Raw genomic sequence first — 27,036 nt, 5'->3', positions numbered from 1 at the left:
TTTCAAAAACTATTTTTGTTTAGAAACTTTAAAGAAACTAACAGTATTTACAAAAAAAAAAAACTCTTTTGTTTTTACACAAAAACTGTTAGAAACTGTTTTTTTTTTTAAACTATTTTCTTTTTGAAAAAAAAAACTATTTAAAAAAAATTCACTAAACTATTTTCTTTAAAAAAAACTGTCCTTTTTTTCATAAAGAGTATTCAAATTATTGTAGAAAAAATTAGTTTTTAGACTTTTGTAGTTTAAAAAGGTGATGTGGCAAGTTTTGATTCTCTAATTTTAATTATTACATTGTGGACCTCTACATTGCTAACTTTAGCAATGTCTAAAATGGATAACCAAAAGATGATTGGCAACTTTTGGTTATCCAATTTTGATTATTACATTGCAGATGCTCTAAGGCCATCCACAGTGGCATAATCAAAAATGGATAATCAAAAGTTGACACATCAGCTTTTGATTATCCATTTAAGAGGTTGCTAAGTTTAACAATGTTGAGATTCACAATGGTCACTTCTAGTCCATAACTAAAATACGGAATACACTACAATTACACTTTCTCTCCCCTTGTGTTTTTCACCACTGATCACTTCCCTCCATTACACTTTTTTTTTGGCAAAAATATATCGATTTTCTCCTTTGATTTTGGGAAAAAAATTGGTGACTTCTTTTCCTAATATTATGAATTTGGGAAAAAAATCATGTACTAAAAAAAAAATAGATGTGTTCTTGAATTTGTAAAAAAAATATAAGATTCTTTATGTACTCAACCACAGGGAGAGGAACGAAAAAAGAATAAAATAAAAACGGAAAAAAAAAGTGAAATACCATAATGCGGCGACAAATGTTTTCCACCATTGATCGCTTCCCTACATTACGGTTTTTTTTGGGCAAAAATATATCGATTTTCTCTCTTAATTTTGGAGGGAAAGAAAAAGAAAGAGTTTGTGGCTGAAGAAAATGAGATATAGAGCAGGCGAAGAAAATACCATTTGAAACACGCGTGTACGTAAATTTTAGAACCAGTTAACTTATGTGGTGTGAGATCCACAAATTTTGATTATTGAAAAAGGTTGCTAGTTTTGGTTATCCAAAGCCCAAAATTTGATTATTTCTAAGAATGTTGTTAAGTTTGATTATACCATTGTGACCCATCTTTTACCCCAATATTGTTAACTTTAAAAATAATTTGCTTTTGATTATGCCACTGTGGATGGCCTAAGCATGGGGTCACCGTCTTTACCTATATATACAGACGCACTTGGGTTTGTTATGGATAGGAATTACAAACTTGGTCGGTCCAGCACTTGAAATTAAGTACTACTATGAGTTATGAACCTCACATTTCAGAATTAGAAAGCAGTTCATCATCCCCTTCATCCACACTCGAGTTCACTCAACCAGACCCAAACCCAAACCCAAACCCAGAACCATTCACTACCCGGCCCGGTACACCGGACCCGGGACCCAAGAAGGCCAAGAGGATCACCCGAGACAGCAGCAAGCACCCGGTCTACCGCGGGATCCGAATGCGAACTTCGGGCAAGTGGGTGTCCGAAATCCGCGAGCCCGGGAAGAAATCCCGCATCTGGCTCGGCACTTTTCCCTTGGCGAGGATGGCGGCCTACGCGCATGACGCGGCCGCCCTGAGCCTCAAGGGAAACGGCACCGTCCTCAACTTCCCCGAACTGGCCGGGACTCTGCCCCGGCCAGCTTCGCTCTCGCCCCGTGACGTGCAGGCCGCGGCGGTGAAGGCGGCCGCGATGAGCAACTTCGACTTGCCCTCGTCGCGGACGAAGAAGCTGACGAAGCAGCCTTTGCCGGCATCGCGGACGAAGAAGCTGACGAAGCAGCCTTTGTCGGCGGCGGCGGAATTGTTGTCGTTGGTTCGGGGGATGGAGATGTCGAGTTCTGACGAGCTCTGTGAGATCGTTGAGTTGCCGAGTTTGGTGACGAGTTACTCAGCCGAGTTGAACAGGGAGGTTGTGTACGTGGACTTGGTGGATGGGTGGGTGTATCCTCCGCCGCCGTGGATGGACGGTGGCGATGATGACTGTGAGATAGCGGTGGCGGATATGGTAATCCAAAGTAGTTTTGAGTCTGTGTTGTGGACTTATGATCAGTACTAAAATTACTGGATTATTATGTTACATAATCTCTTTTTGTTTTATTTTTTGTATCCCCAGCCTCTCCAGTCCAATATAATTGGACTAGACGAGACAATCCATGTATAGACGAGACAATCCATGTATAGACCGTTGACTGATGCAATGAATGATTAATATTTGTTCAAAAACTTTCCGTCAATTGATGCAATGAATAGTTAAGATTTGTGAATATCTTAGGGCTCTTTTCTGAATTTTTTTGAATAAAATTGAAAAAAAACTGGCTTTTTGAATGATTTTTGTCTTCATTAAAAAAAATTAGATTTTGATCATAATTTTTTATTTTTTCGATTCCTCACATTGAGTCGAATCAATAATTCAAAAAAAAAAAAATTGATTTTAGACTTTTCTTTTTACGCACGATTTTCAATAATTTTTTTTTTAATTATTACTCTCAAATCTCTCTTCACTCATTACATAAAATCCTAAAACCAACAAGCTGCAAGAATCGGAACCTAATTAAAGCCATCTCTCTATGGAGTATTTTACTCGCTTGGCTGGCAAAGCAACCAGTCCGAAGCAAGCACGAGTTGAGTGTTACTTTCGTCCTTTACTCGCTTGGAGTATTACTTTCGTCCGAAGCAACCAACCAGTTTATAAATACATTTTTGTAAAGGAATCGAGACGCTGTCAATGGACCCTTCCCCGAGAAAAATTATTCTATGTCCACGTGGCAACCACCACATGGTGCCGACCCTCCTCCGGCGACCATACATTATGGTGGATCTAGAAGCAAGTGTATGGACCCATCAAAATGTGTGGTGGAGAAGGTTTAGGGCACCAAGTGGTTATGCCCGGCTCTATGTGTGGAATGCAACCAATGCCGGTGGATTAGATCCTTTCATTGCTTTCAACGATGGAGGTTGGAAGATGGAGGAGGCAGAGGGCTTCGAAGATGCGGGTTCGCGAGCTCGAGGGTATGGCTGACGTTAGGAGAGAGAGAGAAGATAGAGTAGAGAGAGAGAAAGGAGATGATATTCATATTTTCGTGTTATAGATATTAGGTGAAATATTACTCACTATGCACCGTCTTTACATATTTTTGGGCCTCATTTTACGAAATTTGTGGCTTATGATTTTTTGTGGTTTGTTTTATTTATTCGTTTATAGTCCAACCTTTATGAAATTTGTGACTCATTTTATGGATTTTTCATTGTCCGAACTACGAATTTTGTGGTGGTGTCCTTTATGAATTTTATGGTATTATTTACTAATATTTATGGTACTATTAATGAATTTTGTGTAAAAAAAAACGATAATAGAAGGTCAAAATGGTAGCTCAAAGTTATGAATTTTTATGGCGTTGCTTACGAATATTTTTGGTGTTCAATTCCGAGATTTTTATGATGATTTATGAATTTTTTGCTTATGAAATTTTGTTGTAGTCCAATATACAAAAGTACACCAATTTTTAGGGGTGTTTTTTTTGTTAGTATTGTATACATTAACGCGGGTTAATGAGGTGTCAATACGTTTTTTTTTTTGTAAACATCATATACATCAGCAGGGGTTAATGAAGGTGTTAGAATTAGCACAAGGGGATTCAGAGACTATTCATAGTTCTAGCTCCTAAAATCCCGCCCTCCATGAGACTTGAACCATGGTTATTGGAATATCAATAGATTAGTTTACAAAAAATTTCAAAGACTATCCATAATCGTGAATCTCATACCCTCGTGATGGAACACCCTAACTTCCCTTATGGGAAATACCAAAAGATGCCTAAATCCCATTGGGAAAATTTAGTGGTGTGTACTTAACTTCTCTTTTAATGAGCTGGCAATACCCGGTTATGGAAATATTATTTTATCCTTGCAAAATGTCCATAAATATCTCAAGACTTTTTGTTTGTAGTGGCCAATTGCATATGGTACAGTCGACAAGAAGAAGAATAAGATATTCCGGTTATGGAAACTTGTGGCTCTAAACACTTGTGGCCTCACAAGCCGGATCTGAGATATGTCTCCTGTTTTTAACACGAGAGTGATTTTATCGCTTCCCAAATTGTTAACGACATTTTCTATGAGTGTCGATATCAATATGAGTTGATTTTGTCATTGTTTAAATTGTTAAGTTTTAAAGAGTGACAAAATCAATATGAATTATTTTTGACACTCTCTAAAAACTCAAAAGTGAAATTAATAATTTGCGAAGTGACAAAATCACTACTCGTTAATAAGCTGACAGCTCCGGTTTTGGAAACTTTATAGTGCTTGGTAACGTCCAAAAATATCAAGACTTTTTCAATTTGTAGTGGCCATTGTTGCATGTGGTGCACTTGATAAGAAGCGGACAGCGATGGGGCATAGACTTTTGAGTGGCAGAGATATATTAAGTTCGTGGCTCTAAAAACTTTTGGCCCCACAATAAGCTGTTTAGTTTAGAGCCCGTTTCAGAACTAAAATAAACTGTTTATTTTTTAAGAAGATAATTTTAAGCTCAAAAATTTTGAGCTTATTAAAATTTAAAAATATGTAATATGGATCTTGTTTGAAAGATCTCGATAAGATAAATTATACGATGCAAAAAAAATTAAAAAATTATTTTTTATTTATATCATTTTTTAGTTTGAAAATATGAAATAAGCTGCTTATTTTTTAAGAAACCAGATGTAATATTTGGAGTGGGAGAGGCTGTAGTGCATAGTGCGGCCGATTCGATTGTCCATCTCGGTGCGGACGGCTTGAATTTAATCCGAGCTCCTACAAATCTTAGCCGTCTATTGTTCAGATGGAAATTTGAGCCGTCTATTTGGCTTGATGGACGGCCAGATTGACCGCATTATACGCATAGTGTGGGAGTGCACTACTGCACCACTGGGTTCATAATATGACTCTAAAAACTTGGGAAACTGTTGAGGCGTTTCTAAGTAATGAATAAGTTTTGAGAATGAATTTGTTGCAATTAGGTATTTTCGGTGGTGAATAAGTCGTTGAAAAATGTCAAATTATTTTTTATAGTGAATAAGTTGTAGATGAGTTTGTAAGTAAAATTATGGTAGCAAAAAAAAATTTTATTGACAAGTTGTCGGTTACCGGAAACAACTTGGTAAAATGTCAGAATTTAATAACTTTTGTGAATGATATGGTAAAAACACCTACCAAAAACATGGTCTAAAAATATCATCTATAAGGAATCAAATTTTTGCAATGACAAAAGGGACAGAGAAGTAATTCAACTTTTTATAACTCACTGTTAAAATAAAGCATTAATTTAGCTTTATAACTTTGATGGTAATCGCAATTAAAATACAAACCATTTATGGATTCAGTATCCACCATCTGTTGAATTATTGTTTTTCATTTATAAAATTGACGTATCCAATCATGCAATTTTCTTAAAAGATACTCTCTCAATACACTCCTCTCAAACAACTGGACTTCGGATACTGCACAACACCGTGCTGCGCATATCTGACGATTTGATGGCTCGGATTTCATCTCAGCAACCAACGATCGAGAGTCGTTCATTGTTGAGATGAGATTCGAGCCGTCGGATGCACGATCTGACGGCTTGGAGTTGTGCAGCACAATGTTGCGCACACCGCTGTACAACATTATTCCCATTCGTAAACAACTATGGGTGGTTTGGATTAAGGAATCAGACGCGGGGGGCTTTGCTGCCCACCATGGCATAGCAGCCCCAACCCACACCTCACACGGCACCGTTTTGATAAGGAAAAAAAAAACAAACTTTTTCGCTTGCAATCCTATGGAGCAGAAACGAGATTATGAGAGCCCTAAAGTTAAAATTTAATTATGTCTTTTTAGAACAATATGATTAAAATAATAAGATCTGCGCGTCAATTCAAACGGATTGAAAATTGGAGCACTTAAAATTTTTAATCATATTTTTTTAATATATAAACTGTCTAAAAAAATTAAGTACGAGCCAATTTTTAATTCGTTTGAACAAGTACGAATATTTTATTATTCTAATAATATTATTCTAGAGTATCATAATTAATCTTTGTACTCTCATAATTAAGTATCTGCTCTTTATATAGGATCCTGTAGATCAGAAACGTGATTATGAGAGTCCTATAGACAAAAGTTAATTATATCCCTTTAGAATAATATGATTAGAATAATAAGATTTTTGTACTTGTTCAAACGAATTAAAAAATGGCACACTTAATTTTTTAGACCGTTTATATATTAAAAAATATGATTAAAAAATTAAATGCTTCAATTTTCAATCTGTTTAAATTAACGTGAAGATCTTATTATTCTGATCATATTATTTTAAAAAGACATAATTAAATTTTAACTTTAAAACTCTCATAATCACGTTTCTACTCCATAGAATTGCAAGCAAAAGAGTTTGTTTTTTTTTCCCTTATCAAAACGATGCCGTGTGTAGTGTGGGTTGGGGCTGCTGTGCCATGGTGGGTAGCAGAGCCCTGCGTCCTAAGCAACCAAGTGATTTATCTTTTTATCATTATTCAAATATTTTTAGTAAGGGTGGTCTCCTGTTTCAATAAGCTAAGCTGGCAATGCCGGTTATGGAAACAATTTAAAACATTAGAAATTTCCATTAATATCTCAAGACTTTTTGTTTGTAGTGGCGAATGGCGATTATTGTATTGCATGTACTCGACAAGAAGTCGATAGTGATTCCGTAGGCAGAGAATAAAGGCCTTATTCGTTTAGCATATTTACTTTGTTTTAACTTTGTTTTTTAATTATTATTTTATATTTTTTTTCAATCATTATTCTATTTCTTTAATTATTAATTTCATTTCTCTCTCTATTTTTCTCCACTCATTACCCCTCTCTCCAATCATTATCCTATTTTTCTCTCCACCCTCTATCAAAACTAAAATACCTAAATGTGCTAAACGAACAAGGCCAAAGATATTCCGGTTATGGAAACTTGTGGCTCTAAAAACTTGTGGCCTCAAAAGCCAGAAGGGAGGTATTTCTCCTGTTTTTAATATTAGAGTGACTCAGGAGCTAGATTTATAGGGTTTTCGATTTGGTTTTTTCGAACCAGTTCAACGGCTATAGTGGCAGCGTTTGTAGCGGCTTCAACTTTTAGTCCGCGATGGGAACTAGCTCAAATTGGTACGGCTGATCCATTTAGGAGAGTCCACACTTGACCACTCTAACCCCCTTCACAAGTGTGATTGATGGGTCCAACTCCTTTTTCTTAGCTCCATATAACTTTTTTTTGTTTATTTTGTTTGTTGTATTTTGTTTATTGTTTTTCTGTATTTTCGGACCGATAAAATTCCGGTCTTTTGTATTTTTCTTTTATATATAAATCGAGTTTATTTCTAGTCAAAAAACAAAATAGGTGAGGGAATTTGTCACTCTTCAAATTGTAAATGACATTGTCTAGAAGAGTGCCAAAATTAATATGGGTTGATTTCGTCACTCTTCAAATTGTTAACTTTTAGAGAGTAACAAAATCAATACGAGTTGATTTCTTGACACTCCCCTAAAAAACGTCGTTAACAATTTAGGGAATGGCAAAACCAGTACTTTTGCTTTTAATAAGCTAGACAAATCCGGTTAAGGAAACACTTTATGTTACTTGGTAATGTCCATAAATATCTTTCGACTTTTTTTATTTGTAGTGGCCATAATTGCATATGGTGCACCTGTCAAGAAGTGGACAATGATGGATGGGTCATAGACTTTTGCGTGGCAGAGATATTAAGTTCGTGGCTATAAAAGCTTTTGGCCCCACAAGAAATTAAGCCAGATACTTATTTTTTTTTTGTCTGACAGATATTTATTAAAGGGCGTTAGGTCCCGTTCCAGAAATCTTATTAAAAAATAAACAGCTTATTTCTCATTTTTACGCTAAAAAATAATATAAATGAAAAATAATATTTTAATTTTTTTGCATCGTATATAAAATCTCGATGAGATCTTTTAAACAAGATCCATATTGTATATTTTTAGATTTCAATAAACCCATAATTTTTTAGCTTAAAATTATCTTTTTAAAAAATAAGGACTTTTTTTTTAGTTCCGAAACGGGGCCTTAGTAGAGTATTAGGTGTTCCAAATCAATAGTAAAAAGAATTTTTAGAAAAAGAAAATTTTTCAAAATAAAAAATGATGTGTTTATGCAAATAATTTTTCTACCAATATGGATCTTGTTTGATAGATCTCATTGAGATATTTTAAACGGTGCAAAAAAAATTAAAAAATTACTTTTCATTTTCATAATATTTAAGCTTGAAAAATCTTATTTTTCTAAAAATTCTTTTTACTGTTCATTTGGAACACCACCGGATCCTTAACAAGAGAGGTCTAGAGGTTATTCATAACCCTGTCCCAAATTCCGCCCCTTGTGAAACTTGAACGGATGTTTTCACATAGGGGAAAGTGAAACACCAACTACACTAGCACTAGCACTTAGCACTAGCACTAGCAGTGGTTTCTCTGACTCTAAAAACTTGGGAAACTAAAGAATCATCTAACTAGGGCTGCAAACGAGCCGAGCCGAGTCGAGTTTTAGAGTGTTCGAGCTCGGCTCGGCAAAAATTTAGTTGGCTCGAGCTCGTGACGAGCTGCAGGACTCGAGCTCGAGCTCGGCTCGATATGTATTTACGGAGCTCGAGCTCGGCTCGTTTATGAAACAAATATATATAAATATATATATATAAATAAATATAAATATGTAAAAATATATATATATAAATATATATAAATATATTATATAATCGAGCTCGCGAGCCAATTCGAGCCGAGTTTCGACTAGCTCGAGCTCGGCTCGTTTATGAAACGAGCCCAGGACTCGAGCTCGAGCTCGGCTCGTTTTTGTCTTGAACCGAGCCGAGCCGAGCCGTTATCGAGCCGAGCTCCGAGCCGCTCGCGAGCGGCTCGGATCGTTTGCAGCCCTACATCTAACCATGTTTTCGGTAACAAAAAGCTGAAAAAACGTAGGCGTTTTTATCATGTCGTTTACAAAAAAATTTGGTATTTTACCAAGTTGTTTACAGTAATTAACTTGTCAACAAAAAAAGGTTTTTTTTCTACAATAATTCTACTCAAAAATCTATCTACAACTTATTTATTATTGAATTATTTTTTTGTAAAAACTCATAATTTTTTAAATTTAAAAAAAAAAATTTTACTTATTTTTATCTGTTAAAAAATTATAAGTTTCGATCATAATTTACACAAACGTGTGGTCACCGTCTTTACCTATATACACACACACACATGGGTTTTGTTAGGGAAAGAAATTAACCACTAAGTATAGTATGGCCTCATTTGATTCGGGGACTAAAATAGACAGATTAAGAGTCCTGGGATTAGTAATCCTGAACTATTTGTCCTGGTACTAATTTAGTCCTGAATCTTATACAATCCCATGTTTGATTCGCACAGGATTAATATCGGGATATCCCATGCTGAGGCCAATCCTATGTTTGGTTTTGTCACTAAATTTTGGGATTAATTTCAAGACTATCTCTCAAAAAAAAAAAAAACTGGGCATTCATATTTCATAACTTTTCTCAAGCAATACACGCTCTCAACAAAAATAAGTTTCCATGTTCTTTTTCCTCCACTTTATTTGCAAGCAAACAAGATGTTAGTCAGATACCATGACTGGAAGATGATTGAATCAGGCCATGAATTCAATAAAATAAATCTGGGCATTGCAACCAACAATAAATCTGGGCATTGCAACCGAACAATTCCACAACTTGGGCACATATTTTCCAACATAGTAGTTAGTAGTTACATACAAAGTGCCATAACAAAATGCTAATTCCAGGACTATTTGTCTCTCCCATAACATGCTAAGGCCATCACAAAAAATGCATGACATAAAGCACCACCCAACTTGTCGGCGAAATTATTCATTCCAGAAAGAGCATAAGAAACAGTACACAATTCCTCTTGGAACTCATCCTTCCCATGATCAACTACTATGAGTTATGAACCTCACATTTCAGAATTAGAAAGCAGTTCATCATCACCTACACCCACACTCGAGTTCACTCAATCAGACTCGAACCCAGAACCGTTCACCACCCAACTCGAATCACCGGCAGGGCCGACCCAAGGTATTTGGATGCTCTAGGCCAAGTGGTGGAATAGTGCCCTACATAAATTTTTTAATTTAAAAACAATAAACAAAAATAATTTTCTATATATAATTTTCATTCATACTATTTAACATGGTAAATATTTTGGCCTTAATGGCTTGTACGGTTGCAATAATATTCAGTAGACTCAAGCTTGAATCACAGCAGCCCCAATTTGTGTGATAGGAGGAATTTTTTTTGGCAAAAAGACACTACAAAAAGTACTTTACTAGGATTTGAACCTAGGCAACTTATGTAAAAGAGCAAACACTTTACCATTGAACCATCAAAAGGAATTTTTATTATAATTACACAGAAAATATATATACTTATCTAGGAAGGGGGTGCCCCATTATTGGCCCAAAATGTGGAGGCCCAAGGTGGCGGCCTCTTGGGCCTTCCCATTGGGCCGACCCTGATCACCGGACCCGGGACCCAAGAAGGCCGAGAGGATCCCCCGAGACAGCAGCAAGCACCCGGTCTATCGCGGGATCCGAATGCAAACTTCGGGCAAATGGGTGTCCGAAATCCGCGAGCCGGGGAAGAAATCCCGCATTTGACTCGGCACCTTTCCCTCGGCGAGGATGGCAGCCTGCCCGCACGACGCGGCTGCCATGAGCCTCAAGGGAGACGGCACCGTCCTCAAGTTCCCCGAACTGGCCGGGACCCTGCCCCGGCCAGCCTCGCTCTCGCCCCGCGACGTGCAGGCCGCGGCGGCGAAAGCGGCCGCGATGAGCAGTTTCAACTCGCCCGTCTCGCCGCCATCATCGCGGACGAAGAAGCTGACGAAGCTGCCTTCGTCGTCATCGGCGAAACTGTTGTCGTTGGGTAGGGGGATGGAGATGTCGAGTTCTGATGAGCTGTGTGAGATCGTTGAGTTGCCGAGTTTGGTGACGAGTTACTCGGCCGAGTTGAACAGGGAGGTTGTGTACGTGGACTTGGTGGATGGGTGGGTGTACCCTCCGCCGCCGTGGATGGACGGTAGTGATGATGACTGTGAGATAGCGGTGGCGGATAAGGTAATACAAAGTAGTTTCTGTTAGATTTCTTGGAGGGTTCCAACTTAAAATCAATTGGCAATAGGTGGAGTAGCTCCAGATTTTATTAACCAAGCTTGGGTGGCTTAAATGAGCAATGTGGGACAAGTTTTAACACTCCCCCTCACGTGCAGCCCGGATGCACGTGGAGGTACGAATTGAGGAAACTAGGAGATTTTTACTCGGGCGACCCCTCACATGCAGCCCGGATGCACGTGGAGGTATTAATTGATAAGGTGAGATGATTAACTCGGGCGATTGAGACTTGACCACACGATGTGAGACCACCCAAGACCTAGCTCTGATACCATGTTAGATTTCTTGGAGGGTTCCAACTTAAAACCAATTGGCAATAGGTGGAGTAGCTCCAGATTTTATTAACTAAGCTTGGGTGGCTTAAATGAGCAATGTGGGACAAGTTTTAACATTGAGATTTGTCCCACATCGGTTAAATATCTCCTCCAAAACTAGTATATGAGCTTGGGCAGCTTCTCCACTACTTGCCAATTGGTTTGGAGTTGGATGCTTTAACATGGTATCAAAGCAAGAGTTTCAGAGGTTTTCCCCCTTTGTTTGTGCCATAGTTGCACTTTATTTCATTGTGATTCGTGTGTTCCAAATCCTTTGTTGACCTCTCCACGTGCGAGTCAGGGGTCGCACGTGCGGGGAGTATTGGGATTTGTCCCACATCGGTTAAATATCTCCTCCAAAACTAGTATATGAGCTTGGGCAGCCTCTCCACTCTTTGCCAATTAGTTTGGAGTTGGATGCTTTAACAGTTTCGAGTCTGTGTTGTGGACTTATGATCAGTACTAAAATTACTGGAGTATTATTAATTATGTTAATAAGGGGGTGTGAATAAGTTGTTGATTATTATTATTATTATTATTATTATTTGATCCGTAATAAGTATTTGATTATGAGTTGTAAGTTATTCACACTAATCAATAAATTGTTGATTAGTGTGAACAATATTTAATTTTGATTGTTGATTGTGAGTCGAATAGTGTGAATAAGTTATTGATTAATAGTGTGAACATGATGCTAAAATACCAAAACTTGTTGATTAGTATGAACATGCAATTTTGGCCAAATTAATTACTAACGTGAAAGAGGCAATTATCTCTTTTGTTTTAATCTTTGGATCCTCGGCCTTTCCAGTCAAATATAATATGACTAGACAAGACCGTTCATGTATGGATCGTCGATTGATGCAATGAATGGTTAAAATTTATTTTAAAAAAAATTGAAATAGAGTTAACTCTCACTCTTTCTCAGATTTTTTAATAAACAAATCCGAATTATTAAATATACCACAGACGGTCGCGATATGAACTGGCTTGTTCAGTCCAATTATAAACCTTTGGTCCGAGGAGGATCCAAATCTAATTTTTTCTCTCTTTTTTCTTCTTCTTTAGGATTTGTTTGGATATTATGGGATGGGAAATGAAAAAAAGGGAAACCTAAAAAATTTCATTTTCCTCTTCCTCTCCTTTTTTTGTTTGATGGAAGAAAATAAGAATAAAATTAATTTCCTCGCATTTTTCTCTAAGCGATTTTCACTACTTTTCGTTTACGCTCCCCATACTCCAAACAGACCGTTAAATTAATTTTCGCTCTTTTGGTTTTTGTTTGAAGGGCTAATCTCTCCCTTTGATTTCGTAAAAGCGATTGTGCCCGTTTGATGCACGGGGTCACCGTTACGTGCTACCTTAAATTTATTTTCCACTACACATGTTTTTCGGTGCATAAAGTGAGATCAATGCTAGTTTACATCGAATAAAAATTATCTTTTTTGTCATCTAGCATTGTGCCCGTTCAATGCACGAGACAAAAAAATAATAATTTGTGTGGGCTTGACACTTTGTAATTAGAACTATACAAACGTGTGGTGGAGAGATAAGTAGGGTCACCACATAAAAATGTCACTAATCATTATCTCTATTATAAAATAGAAAGGTGTGGGGACAAATTGTTGGAACAACTTAGATTCATTTGATTTAAAGGCTGTAGTGCATCCTCCCACTTCCCGGTTAAGTGCCCATGATTTTCACCTAAATTATACAATTGTCATCCCCTTTCAACCGGGATGCGTAGTGCCTGGCTAACACTAGTTTTTCTTTAATTCTCCTAAAATCTCTTCCTCTCCCCACGTTTTCGATCTCTCTCTCTCCACCTTTCCTTCCCCCCCCCCCCCCCCCCCCGGCTCTTTCTCCCAATTTACACAAATTAAAAGAAAATCAAAACTCAAGAAAATTATGGATGAAAGTTTGGAAAATTGGTAGACCTAAACACATTCCTATAGGAGCCTAAAAACACATTCCTATAGGATATTGATAGATAAATAGATAGATGTGGTTTCAGTTGTGTAACCTCTTCAATAAAACCCTCACTCTCTCTTCGTCAATTTGATCTCCTCTTAGTCGTTTGGCATTTTAATTAAATCAGAAAGATTTTTTGTTCTTATTAAAAAAATTCGCATTTGTTAGTTTTTCATCGATTTTTTAGGATTATTGCTTCTTCATGTAGACACCCTATTTTGGACTTTCCAAATTAGTTTACTTACAGTATTTGATTCCCCGATGATGAAATGGATCAGGAACACCCTGAAAATGTTAGTATGTTTGAGTTTTGAGCATTCCAAATCCTATCATATCCTTTCAAAATTCTCTAAACCAAAACCAAAAAGCCTCAACAAAACCCAACTTACATATGCCGGTAATAAACTGGCGTGCGCTGGTCCTCTGCCACGTGTCAGTCATTGGTCAACTTTGACCGTTGACCAAGCCCGAACTGGAGTACGCCAGTTATTAACTGGAGTACGCCAGTCAAACTTCCGGTCAAACTTGTGTTTTTAAGCATGCAGAAGCCATGGGTAGGGGTCTACAGCACTTGGGAACCTTCCAATCCACTGAAAAAGCATTCTCTGCCGGGGGACATTTTCTTACACCCATCCCATCACCTTTCTCCTCTCATCCAATGAGAAGGAAGGCTTAAGGGCTAAGGCTCCAGTCCCTTTGACTGGCCTTAGCCCCTCTCTCTCCCTTTCCTCCTATATAAACCCCTTCTCTTCATCTTCGCAAGGGGGTTACAAAAAAAAAGAGAGTTCCTAAGTCTCTTTATCTCTCTCCTTTGGTTTCTTGCTTTCTCTTCTTCCACCACTTGAAAGAGTAAGCAAGCAGCCCCTTTCATACATCATCCAAGCCCAAACATTCATCATCCATCCCTCAAACCTTAAGCTCAAGCTCAAAACACACCATCAAACTCAAGAGCAAAAGGTATACACCTTTGAACTGTTTTCCTGTTCTGATCTCTGAGGGGAGCTGACAGGGTCAAGGCTGGTAATCAATTCCAGTCCTGGCCCTAACGCTGTCAAGGCTTCAAAAACAAAAAAATCATTTCTGACTAGAATCGGCGTGCGCCGGTCATAAGCCCGCGTACGCCGGTCCGTGGCAGAACGTACAGTTTTAAATCTGATCTGTTTGGAGTCTGTTTGGAACTGGCGTACTCCAGTTAATAACTGGCGTACTCCAGTTCCAAGCCCTCCAGAACTGGCGTACTCCAGTTGTGAAATGGGGTCCAGATCTTTGTTTCTATGTTTTATTTCCTGTCTATTCATCACCTTATTGCATGCTAAAAACTAGTCTACTACTTTTTGTATTTAGAACTGTTTAGTTGTAATATTCAATATTTGTCCATATCTGTTTTAGAAAGCCTCTGGGATGCTTTCTGGTCATGTTCCAGAACCCAGGTGATGCAAAGCCAAGCACTGGGTAAGGGGTGTAACTGGCGTACGGTCTCATACGATTGGCGTACGGCAGTTATGCCAAGATCCAGTGGCTGGCCCTTGCATCTTAGCTTAGTCTTGGCCTCTTTTAGGTTCCCACACTGTTTATGGGGTGTTCTGTTTATTTTCATGGCTTAAAGTCGTTTTTCATCTGTCTGTAATTATATGGTTTGTCTTGGGTGTGCGCTGGTCCATTCCAGAGCCCAGAGGGTTGCAAACAAAGACTGTGAGTTCATGGTAAGTGGAGTACGCCAGCGATGAGGTGGCGTGCGCAGGTTGCGTTAGTATGCAGTGGCCTAGCCGGTGCATACTGGTGCGATACCTGCTCACATCCCTTCAGAGCAGCATACTCCACCTTACTCAAGCTACTCTCGGTGCTTGTTCTCAATCTATGATTATTATTGCAAGCAAATCATCCATAAAGCATTTTGTCACATAAATTGCAACTTGTTACCATTTTAAATCCCCATTAACTGCTCCCCGCCCTAACTGGCTAAAAAAAGATGATCAAATGAGAGAAAAATGCAAAAGTTTTATAAAAATGCCTGAGTATAGACCAATCTCCGGATTGAGCGAGAGGGGTGCCATAAAACTCTTCCCCTCTCGTAACCTGGCTCCCGAACCTCAGATATCGAAGGTGACGACGGTCCAGTCTACAAGCCTTTTTCAAAAATCAAACAAACGTGGCAAACGTTTTCGAGATCGGTTCCTTGGGTGTTTCACTGCTAAAACCCGAGTGGCAACTCTGAATCGAGGCGTTTCGCCGCGCTTTTCCGAAAAAGGGCCGCACCCCAATTTTTGTGAAGAAAAATTCTCGGGGCGCGTGCCCACAGTGGCGACTCTGCTGGGGACTCATTGCGTTGATTGGTATTTGGCAATTAATACATGATTGAACAAATTTCAAAAGCCTGTCAAAACAGTACGCTCCGCGCTGCTGAAGAACGGAATGGTAACGTAACAGGATCTCAGCATCCGACCAATTCGAACTGGGGCTTTTTCTATTGTTCTCTTGTGTAGTTTTCTCCAAGTATTAGTTAACAAAAGTGAGCCAAGCTTCAAAGGGCAATCTTTTCAAAAGCGTTGCATTTCGCTCTCGTCGAATCATTCTTCAGCATTCTCCTTTCGCATTGATGGTTGGTCAGCCCCGTTGAGGTGTTTTAGGTAACCGACACAATTTATTGGAGCCTGGGGTCCTCGAACGCCCAACAACCTTGGACGATGATGAGTCGTACTACCGTTCGACCATTGCTTTGCTCTACACGTTGCAATGGGAGGTATATCGCGACTCTAGTCAGAAGAACCCTTTAAAGCCAAAACCGACCTCTACAGTGCTTACAGAGCACTAGAACCTTTCAGCACTAGGAAAGGAGCCCGTAGGGTAGGATTATTTGCATCTAACCCCCATATTATGTCTATGTGTTACTGCTTTTCATATCGCATGCCTGTACATACATTCATGACCGTTTTGCGTAGGAGCATGCTAGGGTGGCTTTTAGGATGTCTTCTGTCGAGTCTGCCTTGCGCCCATTCGACGTTGCCTTGGACCGATGACGAGTCGTGCATCCCGATGTTGCATGTTATCAAAAAATTTCAAGTCCTCAATCATTGAGACTTCGGGAAATCAATTCCTTCTAAGTCTTTATCCAACGCCCGGTCGAGATTTCAAGCTGAAAAGCTAGGAACAACGGAGAGGATGTCGTGATGCTTACACTACTCAGGCTCCAACACAGTGCTGCTTATGCCACTTTGGTTACAATATCATGCCATCTACACCTAGTCATTTCGAGCTCAAAACTTTGAAACTTCGAGAAGGGAAAAGTCAAAGGCTTAGGCTGTTTTGGCATCTCTTAGTGACAATCGATTCAATCAAGGATACACCGTCGAAAAGAAAATCCGAGGATTCTATGGCAGGTGTCCGAATGTTGTAAGACGGTCTCTCTTTAGCCATAGAGTCTAGGAGGACATCGACGATGATGACATGTGCATTGCATTCCTTCAAATTGTTTCAAAAGCTTACTGCAGGAACGCCACTAAGTTCTCATTTATTTTGCTGTCAAAAAGCTCTAGGCCATTTCACCGAAGGAAAGAGCCAAACCTACTTGGGAGCGTCTGCCAGGGCTATTTCACCGTCACTTCCAAAGCCATATCACCCTCCTCACTCATCAATCCAAAATGGCAACACAAACAGAGCTGGCTGAGCTGAAAAGGGCTATTCAAGAAATGAACCAGAAAATGGACAAACAAATGACTATGGTTCAGGGACTGGTTGACCTTTTTACCTCTGTCATGTCAAAGCCGGATCTGGGGCTAATCAAAGAACCTCCTCAGGCTCGCCACACTGCTGTTGTCGGAACCAAGCTGTGCTCGAAAGACGTGTTCAAATACCTGGTTGAGTTTCATGAAGCCAGGACTCACCTGGAGGAGAATGTTGAATCCTTGTTCAAAGCCAACGCCGAAAGGGAGGATATGTGCGACAAAGAAATCAATCCCAAAGGCAAAAGAGTGCACCCTGTTGATGGTGCAATGTTGTGCAACTACAAAGCAAGCAAAGGCTCCACCTTGAACCCCGAATCCAATCGCCGAAACCCATCAAGGACCTTCTCCCGTTTCTCCACGCCTTTGTCCTCGATTTATGAGAAGCTCCTCGAAGCTGGCTTCCTCAAGCCACTCCTTCCAACTCCTTCGCTTCGAACATTCCCGGCATCCTACAATTCAAACGCCTATTGTGCTTTCCATCAAATGCCAAGCCATCTCACCGATGCTTGCTTCCGCCTTTGACATGAAATTCAAAATCTCATTGATAGTGGCACCATTCAAGCTCCACTCCCATCAAAGCCCAACTTCATATCCAACTTCATGCTCCAACACAGTTCCAACCCATGTGTTAACCAGATATCCATCAACTCTACTCAAATCAACTCAAGCTCCACTCAAATCAAACCTAGCTCCACCACATTCAACCCAACCCTTTTCATTATCCCAGAAAATCAAACCAAGCCAATTTTGTCTCTCCCATCCGAGCCCGAGGTTAACCTAATGGCCATAGGTGCAGTCGAGGTCCTTACCGCCGATACCTGGAAGCCTACAAAGGAAGAATTCAAGAGGAAGCTTAATCAATCAAAAAAGAAAACGGACTGGCTGAGATCCTTCAATCATGAGAATTTGGGGCTGTTGTTCAAGGAGTTTTCTCAAGTGGGTTTGGACGAAGAAGCTGACGAAGCCGAAGTGCTGTTGTTTGAGCCTGTTGTCCTCTAGCTCCCACCTCTCTGCGAGGAAGTCAAAGGTAACTATAAAAGTTGCATTTTCAAATTGCGTCTCTTTTGCATTGACACTTTCGAGTCTGAGTCTAAAGCAGTGTCTGTCAAGTCGTCTAAGTCTAGCTCTGAGTCGGAGTTTGTGCCTCTTGGCCCTCCATGTCGTAGCTTTTATTCCCAATTTGAGTCTTTTTGCTGTACTTGGCAACCCCGAGGGTTCTTATGATATGCATTATCCTGCTTTTAAGTACTTTGCTGGGTTTTGAATAAACCGTGTTGACCCCGACGACGAAGGGATAGATTTCGATGGGATCATCCCCAAGGAAATGTGTCCCCTCGCCGAAAGGGAAGACGAAAGGTATGCTCAGCCTCTAAAAGAAGAAGTAATTTCAAATAAACTTGAAAGATGGGGCAGACCCCCGGATGGTTCAAATTGGTTCAACGCTATCCCCATAAGAGTATTGCGCCCGTTCAGACTTGTTCAAAGAATTCAACAATACCTTGGCATGGTCTCACAAAGACACGCCTGGTGTTGATCATGGGATAAAGAAATATCAAATTCCCTGCTACTAGATGCCAAGCCAGAAAGCAGCAGCTCAGAAGGCTCCAGGCCTCGTACCATACGCAAAACAGTAACAACAGCGTTCCATCAAGCGCACATTACAAAGGTGCAAAAGTGGCCTGGAGCGAGGTATTCCAATTATAGCAGTCAGGACCCTTTCACTATCAAAGTCATTCTATCTGGGGCTACAATCAAAGATCATCGACCTCGACGGCAGCACATCAATATCTCAGTCAACATGGATCAACACAAGTGTTGCTTTTTCCTGAGAGAAGCTCGTTGGACTGAAAACCCCAAGGGTGGGCAGTTCCAAGCAAAAGTTAGAGCAGCCTGCTAGACCGAAAACCTATGAATGCGGTCTAGGCAAAAGTTGGCAAAAAGTCGAAAGCTCGCTAGACCGAAAACCTGAAAGGGCGGTACTAGGCAAAAGTTAGAGCATAAAAGGAGAGGTAGAACACACGAGTGAACCTTTGCCTGAACTATGTTTTGACCTGATTCCCAGAAAGGGATACGTAGGCAGTCTCTCTTCGAGGTTCGGTCATACTTTATCAATTGGATCCAAGGTTGACGTTTTGGTACACATCAAGGGTCAAGAAAGGTTGAGAACAAGACAAGCCGAAGTGCTGACTGGTAGGCTGAAGTCCATTGATTCATTGGAGAATCAGAAGGGGGAAGCCATTCGTCTTTCAAGTTTAATGCAAACTGCTATTTCAATTTTAAAGCTGAGAAAAAGCCTTAAAATATTTTGAAGCATCAAAAACAGAACGAAATGCTTATGAGGCCTAACGGCTCACAGTTTATTCTAAGTTCAGCAAACGTTTATTTTAAGCGGCTGCAGCAGCTTTGCAATCTCGTGCGCTAGTTTGAGGCTCACACGCACTCGTACAAAAGTGATGCGCGTTGGTCTTAAGCCTGCGCGCGCTTCTTCAACCCCTGCATCAGACAGCAGTAGGCAGCCACCACGCCTAACAAAGATTTTTAGACCCTCGGGAGTACATTTCAAATTCAAAGCACCTCGAATCTCGTTCAAGGGGCTTTTACCAAGTCTTGTCATGCTGTGCAAGTCATATGGTCCTAATGTGGCTGCACAGGGGTGTCGGTTTCAGTCCGGGCCTATATGAGTCATCATTTGCGTCTTTTGTCCATCTGTGCGACACTTTTCTAGTTCTTCAATCCATTGTCATGTCGGGATGCTTTTCCTAATTTTACCAATTTGTACAAGTCAATGTACATTTATTGAACCTTATGCAAGTGTCAGTTTCACCTGTGTAAGGGATACTGTGAATTTTGGCACACTAATGCCCAAAATTTCATTGTTTTTCACATGTTTAGGAGTCCGTGGCATATCCGGGGCTCTTCTTCCTTTCTCATTTGAGCTAGGCGAGTCTGTACATATATGTGTATGTTTGTCGATTCAGTTCGCTTGTCAATGCAAAATTAGATATTAGTGATTGGTTTATGCATTCTTTTAGACATTCTCAAAAGAGAGTCAAATAAACTGAAAAATGCAATTTACATTGCTACCCTACCATCTGTAATCCGCAAGTAGTGGAATCTTGTGAGCAACGAGGGCATGTCGGCTCAGGGCCAAGCAAAGCTTATCTATGGGGCTCATCCACCCAAGCATCAAAGGAAAAGGGCCCGTCAACCCAATGCCACTCCTAAATGTCAACTGGGACTGGCCAGCCCGCTCAATGTCTATCTATCTGGGAGTGCATCTAAGAAGCAAAGGACAGTAAAGTAAAAAGGCTCAGTGGTAGTCCTCAGAGGTAGAGCTCAGCCTTGTTCTCGTCGTTGTCGTCACTCTTGATCTCTTTGAAGTACCTAGGGCTCCTCTCCCATCCGCCTCTTCTGAGGAGGCTTTCGCTGGCGCGCTCTCTTTCTCTCTCACTGTCTTTTAATCTCTCAGACTACTCTCTCTGAACCTCTGAAAACTCTTTGGCGCAAGCCACCCTTTCTATGGGCCTTTCTTTCAACTGTACACCTCCAGTCGCTAGTTATCTATTGCTCTCGTATCTCTGAGCTGTGGCTAAGGTGACAGTATCGCTTTGTGAAACTCTTGTTTATGTGGCCATCCTAGGCCATCATCCTCTAGAAGCCGCCCTAGTCTGCCCTTGCATTTTCAATTTATGCATTCAATTTAGTACATATCATTGCATACTGTATATCAACTATTGAAAATAGGAAAAGCCAATCAAGTGCCAAAACATGCCTGTCCAATATCGAAAGCAGCAAGTAATCAGGATTTTGGGGGTTCATACCTGGGATCTAGTCACTACTGCAACTGGAGCCGGAGCCGCTGCTCTGGGAAAATGCAATTGTAAGGGGGGTGCCACATGCCTATCCATTTCTCCATGGCAAATGTCAAGCACACAGCCTCACTGTCCCACTCCATTAGCACCTGGAGCACACTTTGGCAATCAGAATACAATTCAAAGTAGCAATGGCTTGTGCTACCCGTTTCAATCAAATCAACGACGATCAGCCATGTCGTCCCTTCTCAATCAAATCAACGACGATCAGCCATGTCGTCCTTTCAAATCAAATCAACGACGATCAGCCATGTCGTCCTTCTCAATCAAATCAACGACGATCAGCCATGTCGTCCCTTCTCAAAGCAAATCAACGACGATCAGCCATGTCGTCCTTCTCAATCAAATCAACGACGATCAGCCATGTCGTCTGTCGTCCCTTCCCAATCAAATCAACGACGATCAGCCATGTCGTCCCTTCCCAATCAAATCAACGACGATCAGCCATGTCGTCCATTTCAATTCAATCAACGACAATCAGCTATGTCGTCTTTTTCAATCTTTCAACGACAATCAGTCATATTATCCATTTCCATCTTTCAGCGACGATCAACCATGTCGTCCGTTTCAATTCAATCAACGACGATCAGCCATGTCGTTTGTTTCAATCCATCAACGGTGATCCGAACATTGTCCCACGGGCTATCCGTCTGCAACTAATTGTTCCCCGCGAGAGTCCGCCTCGGCCTACCCCGAACGAATACCTCTACTTCAGTCTAGCTTCAAACGCATCTTCCAACAATCTTATTGCTCTGTCTCGGATGGTCCTTGATAAGAAGATTGGCTCTGATTCCTAACAGATGGAATTTAACCTCCCTGACGCGACCTACCCGTGATTGTTGGGGTTCTTTGTGTGTAAAAAAGGTTTGGTCCCCAAGTAGTGATGAATCATCTGCAGCTAGTTATTTCCCAAATGGCGGCCAATCCATTCAATCAACAACGTGGTGGTCTGTCCTGTCCACCAGTTCAAATCAAACGACGGTTCGCCCGTCCAATTTTAACTCAACGACGGTTCGTTCGTTCGTTTTCAAAAATCAAACAAGCGACGGTCTTCCTGTCCATTCAATCAACAACACGGAGGTCTGTCCTGTCCACCAATTCAATCGGCGACAGCCTGCCCGTTCAGTTCAATCCATCAATCAGGTTCTTTAAGTATTCGTGTCTGCTTTACTAGCCTGTTATGTTCTGGATAGCCATGAATGGGGTGTCTAGAAAACCTTTTGACGTTACTTGTACCAAGTCAATGGTGCTCCAAGCGCCGTCAAAGGGGGGCTACTGTAGACACCCTATTTTGGACTTTCCAAATTAGTTTACTTACAGTATTTGATTCCCCGATGATGAAATGGATCAGGAACACCCCGAAAATGTTAGTATGTTTAAGCTTTGAGCATTCCAAAATCCTTTCAGATCCTTTCAAAATTCTCTAAACCAGAACCAAAAAGCCTCAACAAAACCCAACTTACATACGCCGGTAATAAACTGGCGTGCGCTGGTCCTCTGCCACATGTCAGTCATCGGTCAACTTTGACCGTTGACCAAGCCCGAACTGGAGTATGCCAGTTATTAACTGGAGTATGCCAATCAAACTTCCGGTCAAACTTGTGTTTTTAAGCATGCAGAAGCCATGGGTAGGGGTCTACAGCACTTGGGAACCTTCCAATCCACTGAAAAAGCATTCTCCGCCGGGGGACATTTTCTTACACCCATCCCATCACCTTTCTCCTCTCATCCAATGAGAAGGAAGGCTTAAGGGCTAAAGCTCTAGTCCCTTTGACTGGCCTTAGCCCCTCTCTCTCCCTCTCCTCCTATATAAACCCCCTCTCTTCATCCTTGCATGGGGGTTACAAAAAAAAATAGAGTTCCTAAGTCTCTTTCTCTATCTCTCTCCTTTGGTTTCTTGCTTTCTCTTCTTCCACCACTTGAAAGAGTAAGCAAGCAGCCCCTTTCATACATCATCCAAGCCCAAACATTCATCATCCATCCCTCAAACCTCAAGCTTAAGCTCAAAAAACACCATCAAACTCAAGAGCAAAAGGTATACACCTTTGAATTGTTTTCCTGTTCTGATCTCTGAGGGGAGCTGACAGGGTCAAGGCTGGTAATCAATACCAGTCCTGGCCCTAACGTTGTCAAGGCTTCAAAAACAAAAAAATCGTTTCTGACTAGAATCGGCGTGCGCCGGTCATAAGCCTGCGTACGCCGGTCCGTGGCAGAACGTACAGTTTTAAATCTGATCTGTTTTGAGTCTGTCTGGAACTGGCGTACTCCAGTTCCAAGCCCTCCAGAACTGGTGTACTCCAGTTGTGAAATGGGGTCCAGATCTTTGTTTTATGCTTTATTTCATGTCTATTCATCACCTTATTGCATGCTAAAAACTAGTCTACTGCTTTTTGTATTTAGAACTGTTTAGTTGTAATATTCAATATTTGTCCATATCTGTTTTAGAAAGCCTCTGGGATGCTTTCTGGTCATGTTCCAGAACCCAGGTGATGCAAAGCCAAGCACTGGGTAAGGGGTGTAACTGGCGTACGGTCTCATACGATTGGCGTACGGCAGTTATGCCAAGATCCAGTGGCTGGCCCTTGCATCTTAGCTTAGTCTTGGCCTCTTTTAGGTTCCCACACTGTTTATGGGGTGTTCTGTTTATTTTCATGGCTTAAAGCCGTTTTTCATCTGTCTGTAATTATATGGTTTGTCCTGAGTGTGCGCTGGTCCATTCCAGAGCTCAGAGGGTTGCAAACAAAGACTGTGAGTTCATGGTAAGTGAAGTACGCCAGCGATGAGGTGGCGTGCGCAGGTTGCGTTAGTATGCAGTGGCCTGGCCGGTGCATACTGGTGCGATACCTGCTCACATCCGTTCAGAGCAGTATACTCCACCTTACTCAAGCTACTCTCGGTGCTTGTTCTCAATCTATGATTATTATTGCAAGCAAATCATCCATAAAGCATTTTGTCACATAAATTGCAACTTGTTACCGTTTTAAATCCCCATTAACTGCTCCCCCGCCCTAATTGGCTAAAAAAAGATGATCAAATGAGAGAAAAATGCAAAAGTTTTATAAAAATGCCTGAGTAGAGACCGATCTCCGGATTGGGCGAGAGGGGTGCCATAAAACTCTTCCCCTCTCGTAACCTGGCTTCCGAACCTCAGATATTGAAGGTGATGATGGTCCAGTCTACAAGCCTTTTTCAAAAATCAAACAAACGTGGCAAACGTTTTCGAGATCGGTTCCTTGGGTGTTTCACCGCTAAAACCCGAGTGACGACTTTGAATCGAGGCGTTTCGCCGCGCTCTTCCGAAAAAGGGCCGCACCCCAATTTTTGTGAAGGAAAATTCCTGGGGCACGTGCCCACACTTCATGATAAGAAGAATATAAAAAGTAAAAATTACGATCAAAATCTAATTTTTTTTAATAAAGACGAAAAAATTGGCATATTTGTTTATTTTTGTCTTTATTCGAACAAATTTGAGTTTTAATCATAATTTTTTATTTTTTAAATTTGTCTCGTCATGAATAAGCAACAATTCTTAAAAAATCGACAAAAACTAGTAAATACAAAATTGTTTTAAATAAGGACAAAAAACTTTTTGACTTAATTAAAATGTCAAACCATCATAAGAGTACAAATTATTTCCCACACTTTTCATTCCAACTGTACCTGTATAAATCCGTATTTTGATTATTTTAGTATAACAGGTAATTAATTATTTGAGAGTGAAGTATATATATAGTTATGTATTGAAATTATATAAAACTATGATTTTTTTTTTTAATCCTAAAGTAACTACGTACCCACCTTATATCCCTCTCCCCCTTAGCTCTCCACCTCCCTTCAAACTCTCTTACTTTCCCTATACTTCCCCTACCATCCTTATCTCTTTGTAACTCCCCCCCTCTCTCTCTCTCTAATTATATATCTCTTCCACCATTGGTATCCGGTGGTAGACTCTTTCCCTCGGTGAAGTGATTGTTCAACATTACTGTTCTCGAACCGATAAGGTAACGAATACGTAAAACAAGTAATGAATAGCCAAAAACATATTTTACCGCACTGTATTCTTTTTGAACGTTTAGTCCCTCTTTCGGACCGAAACAGAGAAATCTTAAAACATGAAATTTGTAGATCTTGAAAAGTAACGCGATTATCATATAAGGTTCGTCTAAAGAGGAGGTCCGGAGAATTTATTATAATTTTTGAAAGAGCTGCGGTAGCGTAGTTTCGAGACAAATTCAATGTATCAGCTTAAAGTTCATTTTTACCCCATTTAATGATGGAATTGGACTTTGAGTAAAATACGTAAATTGTAGGTAATGGAATTCTAAGACCTTGTTTGGTTTGGGATTTTGGATTTGGAAAGAGAGAGATAGAAAAAGAAATGAGAGTAATAATTAGGTTGAAAAGTTTTTGGGGACCATGCACCGTGTGCAGAGAGAAGGTTTGGGTCTCTGTCTAGAGACCCAAACTAAACACGATTTGGTTTATAACTCGTTTCGCTTAGAAGTCAAAGAAATTTACTAATATAAATTTTTAAAGAAACTATTGTGACGTTCCGGGATAGATTCACTGCTCTGTATTCAAATTTCAAACCCATTTTCGCCTTGTTTAACATGAGAATTGGATTTTGCATAAAGCACAAAGACTATTTCTAACAGGATAAACTACGCTCCGGTAAGATATCGTGGTTTTTGGAGTTAAATTGCTATTTTTGAAAATTGGAAGTCGTTGGATCATTCTTGTGCTTTGCAAATTTAGTACTTGTGTTTCAATATTTGTTGAATTTAAATTCTCGAACTCATGTGATTATTGGATCCACGTTGCTGCATGAACCCTATACTTTTATCGGTTAATTGTTTAAGGTAATGCATAAAAATTGTGACAATGTAGGTTGGGACGTTTCTATCCGACAAGGATCCCGAGCCAGTCGCAATAGCACCAGAGGTCGTGAGCCGTGCCAGGGTTCTACAAGGTTAGGCTTGGTGTATGGGAGCCTAAGGTCATGAGGCTTGGGATCCCCTGTCCGACTATTCCTGTCCCATTTCTCTGTCCCACTCTTTAAATGCTGACACGTGTACTCTCCAGCAAAAATTAAAAGACCACACCACACTCAATCCCTCCTTTGTCTTCTCCCTTCCTACCTCTGCCACAAAAAATTCACTACCACTACGCACCGATCTCGACCACTCCTCGTCTCTCCTCTCTCCCTCCGGCCCACTCCACCATAACCTCACCGTTGAAATATATATATCTCTCTTTCTCTCTGTATATATATGTATCTAAATACATGAAATCATAAAGGATGTGTTTCCAATTCAGATTTTTTACTAAATTTCTCTCTTTGTTTAATATTTTAAAAATTCATTACTTGATTCTGGAAAATGAAGCAAGGGCTTGTTCCATCAGGTTTTCAATCTCGTGGGGGTTGAGTGAGATGGAAAAATTGATGAGGGAGATCACAATTTGCCATAGAGAAATCGTGGTGGTTTTACTAGGGAGGCGAGAAACGAGGAGTGGGAGAGGGGCAACGCAAAATGGCCGTTCGAAGAGGTTGCAGCGGTGCTGCAATTGCTAGCGGAGAGGTTCGTGAGGTTTTGGGGCAGAGGTAGGAGGGGAGAAGACAAAGGAGGAATTGGGTGTGGTGAGGTCTTTTAATTTTTGCTGAGATAACACGTATCAGCATTTAAAGAGTATGACAGAGGAGTGGGATAGGGATAATCGGATAGGGGATCCGAGTCCAGGTCATGAGCCGTGCCAATGGTCTGGAAGGTTAGGCCAGGTTTATGGTGGCCTAAAGTCATAAGCCGTGCTAGTGGTGGATGAAAGCTGATGTCGGATAGCAAGTTGGTTGACTGAGAAATTGAAA

General features: G+C 40.4%; 1 protein-coding gene across 2 annotated transcripts; it reads left to right on the top strand.

Annotated features, from left to right (window-relative positions):
• Positions 1–1,265: 1,265 nt before the first annotated feature.
• Positions 1,266–27,036, top strand: LOC131301508 (ethylene-responsive transcription factor TINY-like). Of its 2 annotated transcripts, none has more exons than XM_058327853.1 (3): positions 1,266–2,081; positions 26,061–26,169; positions 26,912–27,036. In XM_058327853.1, the coding sequence occupies exons 1-2, from the start codon at positions 1,329–1,331 to the stop codon at positions 26,145–26,147; spliced, it is 840 nt and encodes a 279-aa protein (XP_058183836.1). In that variant the 5' UTR covers positions 1,266–1,328; the 3' UTR covers positions 26,148–26,169; positions 26,912–27,036. The 2 variants fall into 2 exon arrangements, with proteins under 2 accessions (XP_058183836.1, XP_058183837.1); XM_058327854.1 differs by lacking the exon at positions 1,266–2,081 and adding an exon at positions 10,637–11,240.

Source organism: Rhododendron vialii, chromosome 9a (assembly GCF_030253575.1).
Source record: "Rhododendron vialii isolate Sample 1 chromosome 9a, ASM3025357v1".
Lineage (NCBI taxonomy): Eukaryota > Viridiplantae > Streptophyta > Magnoliopsida > Ericales > Ericaceae > Rhododendron > Rhododendron vialii.
This window is presented reverse-complemented; position numbering and strand designations above follow the sequence as displayed.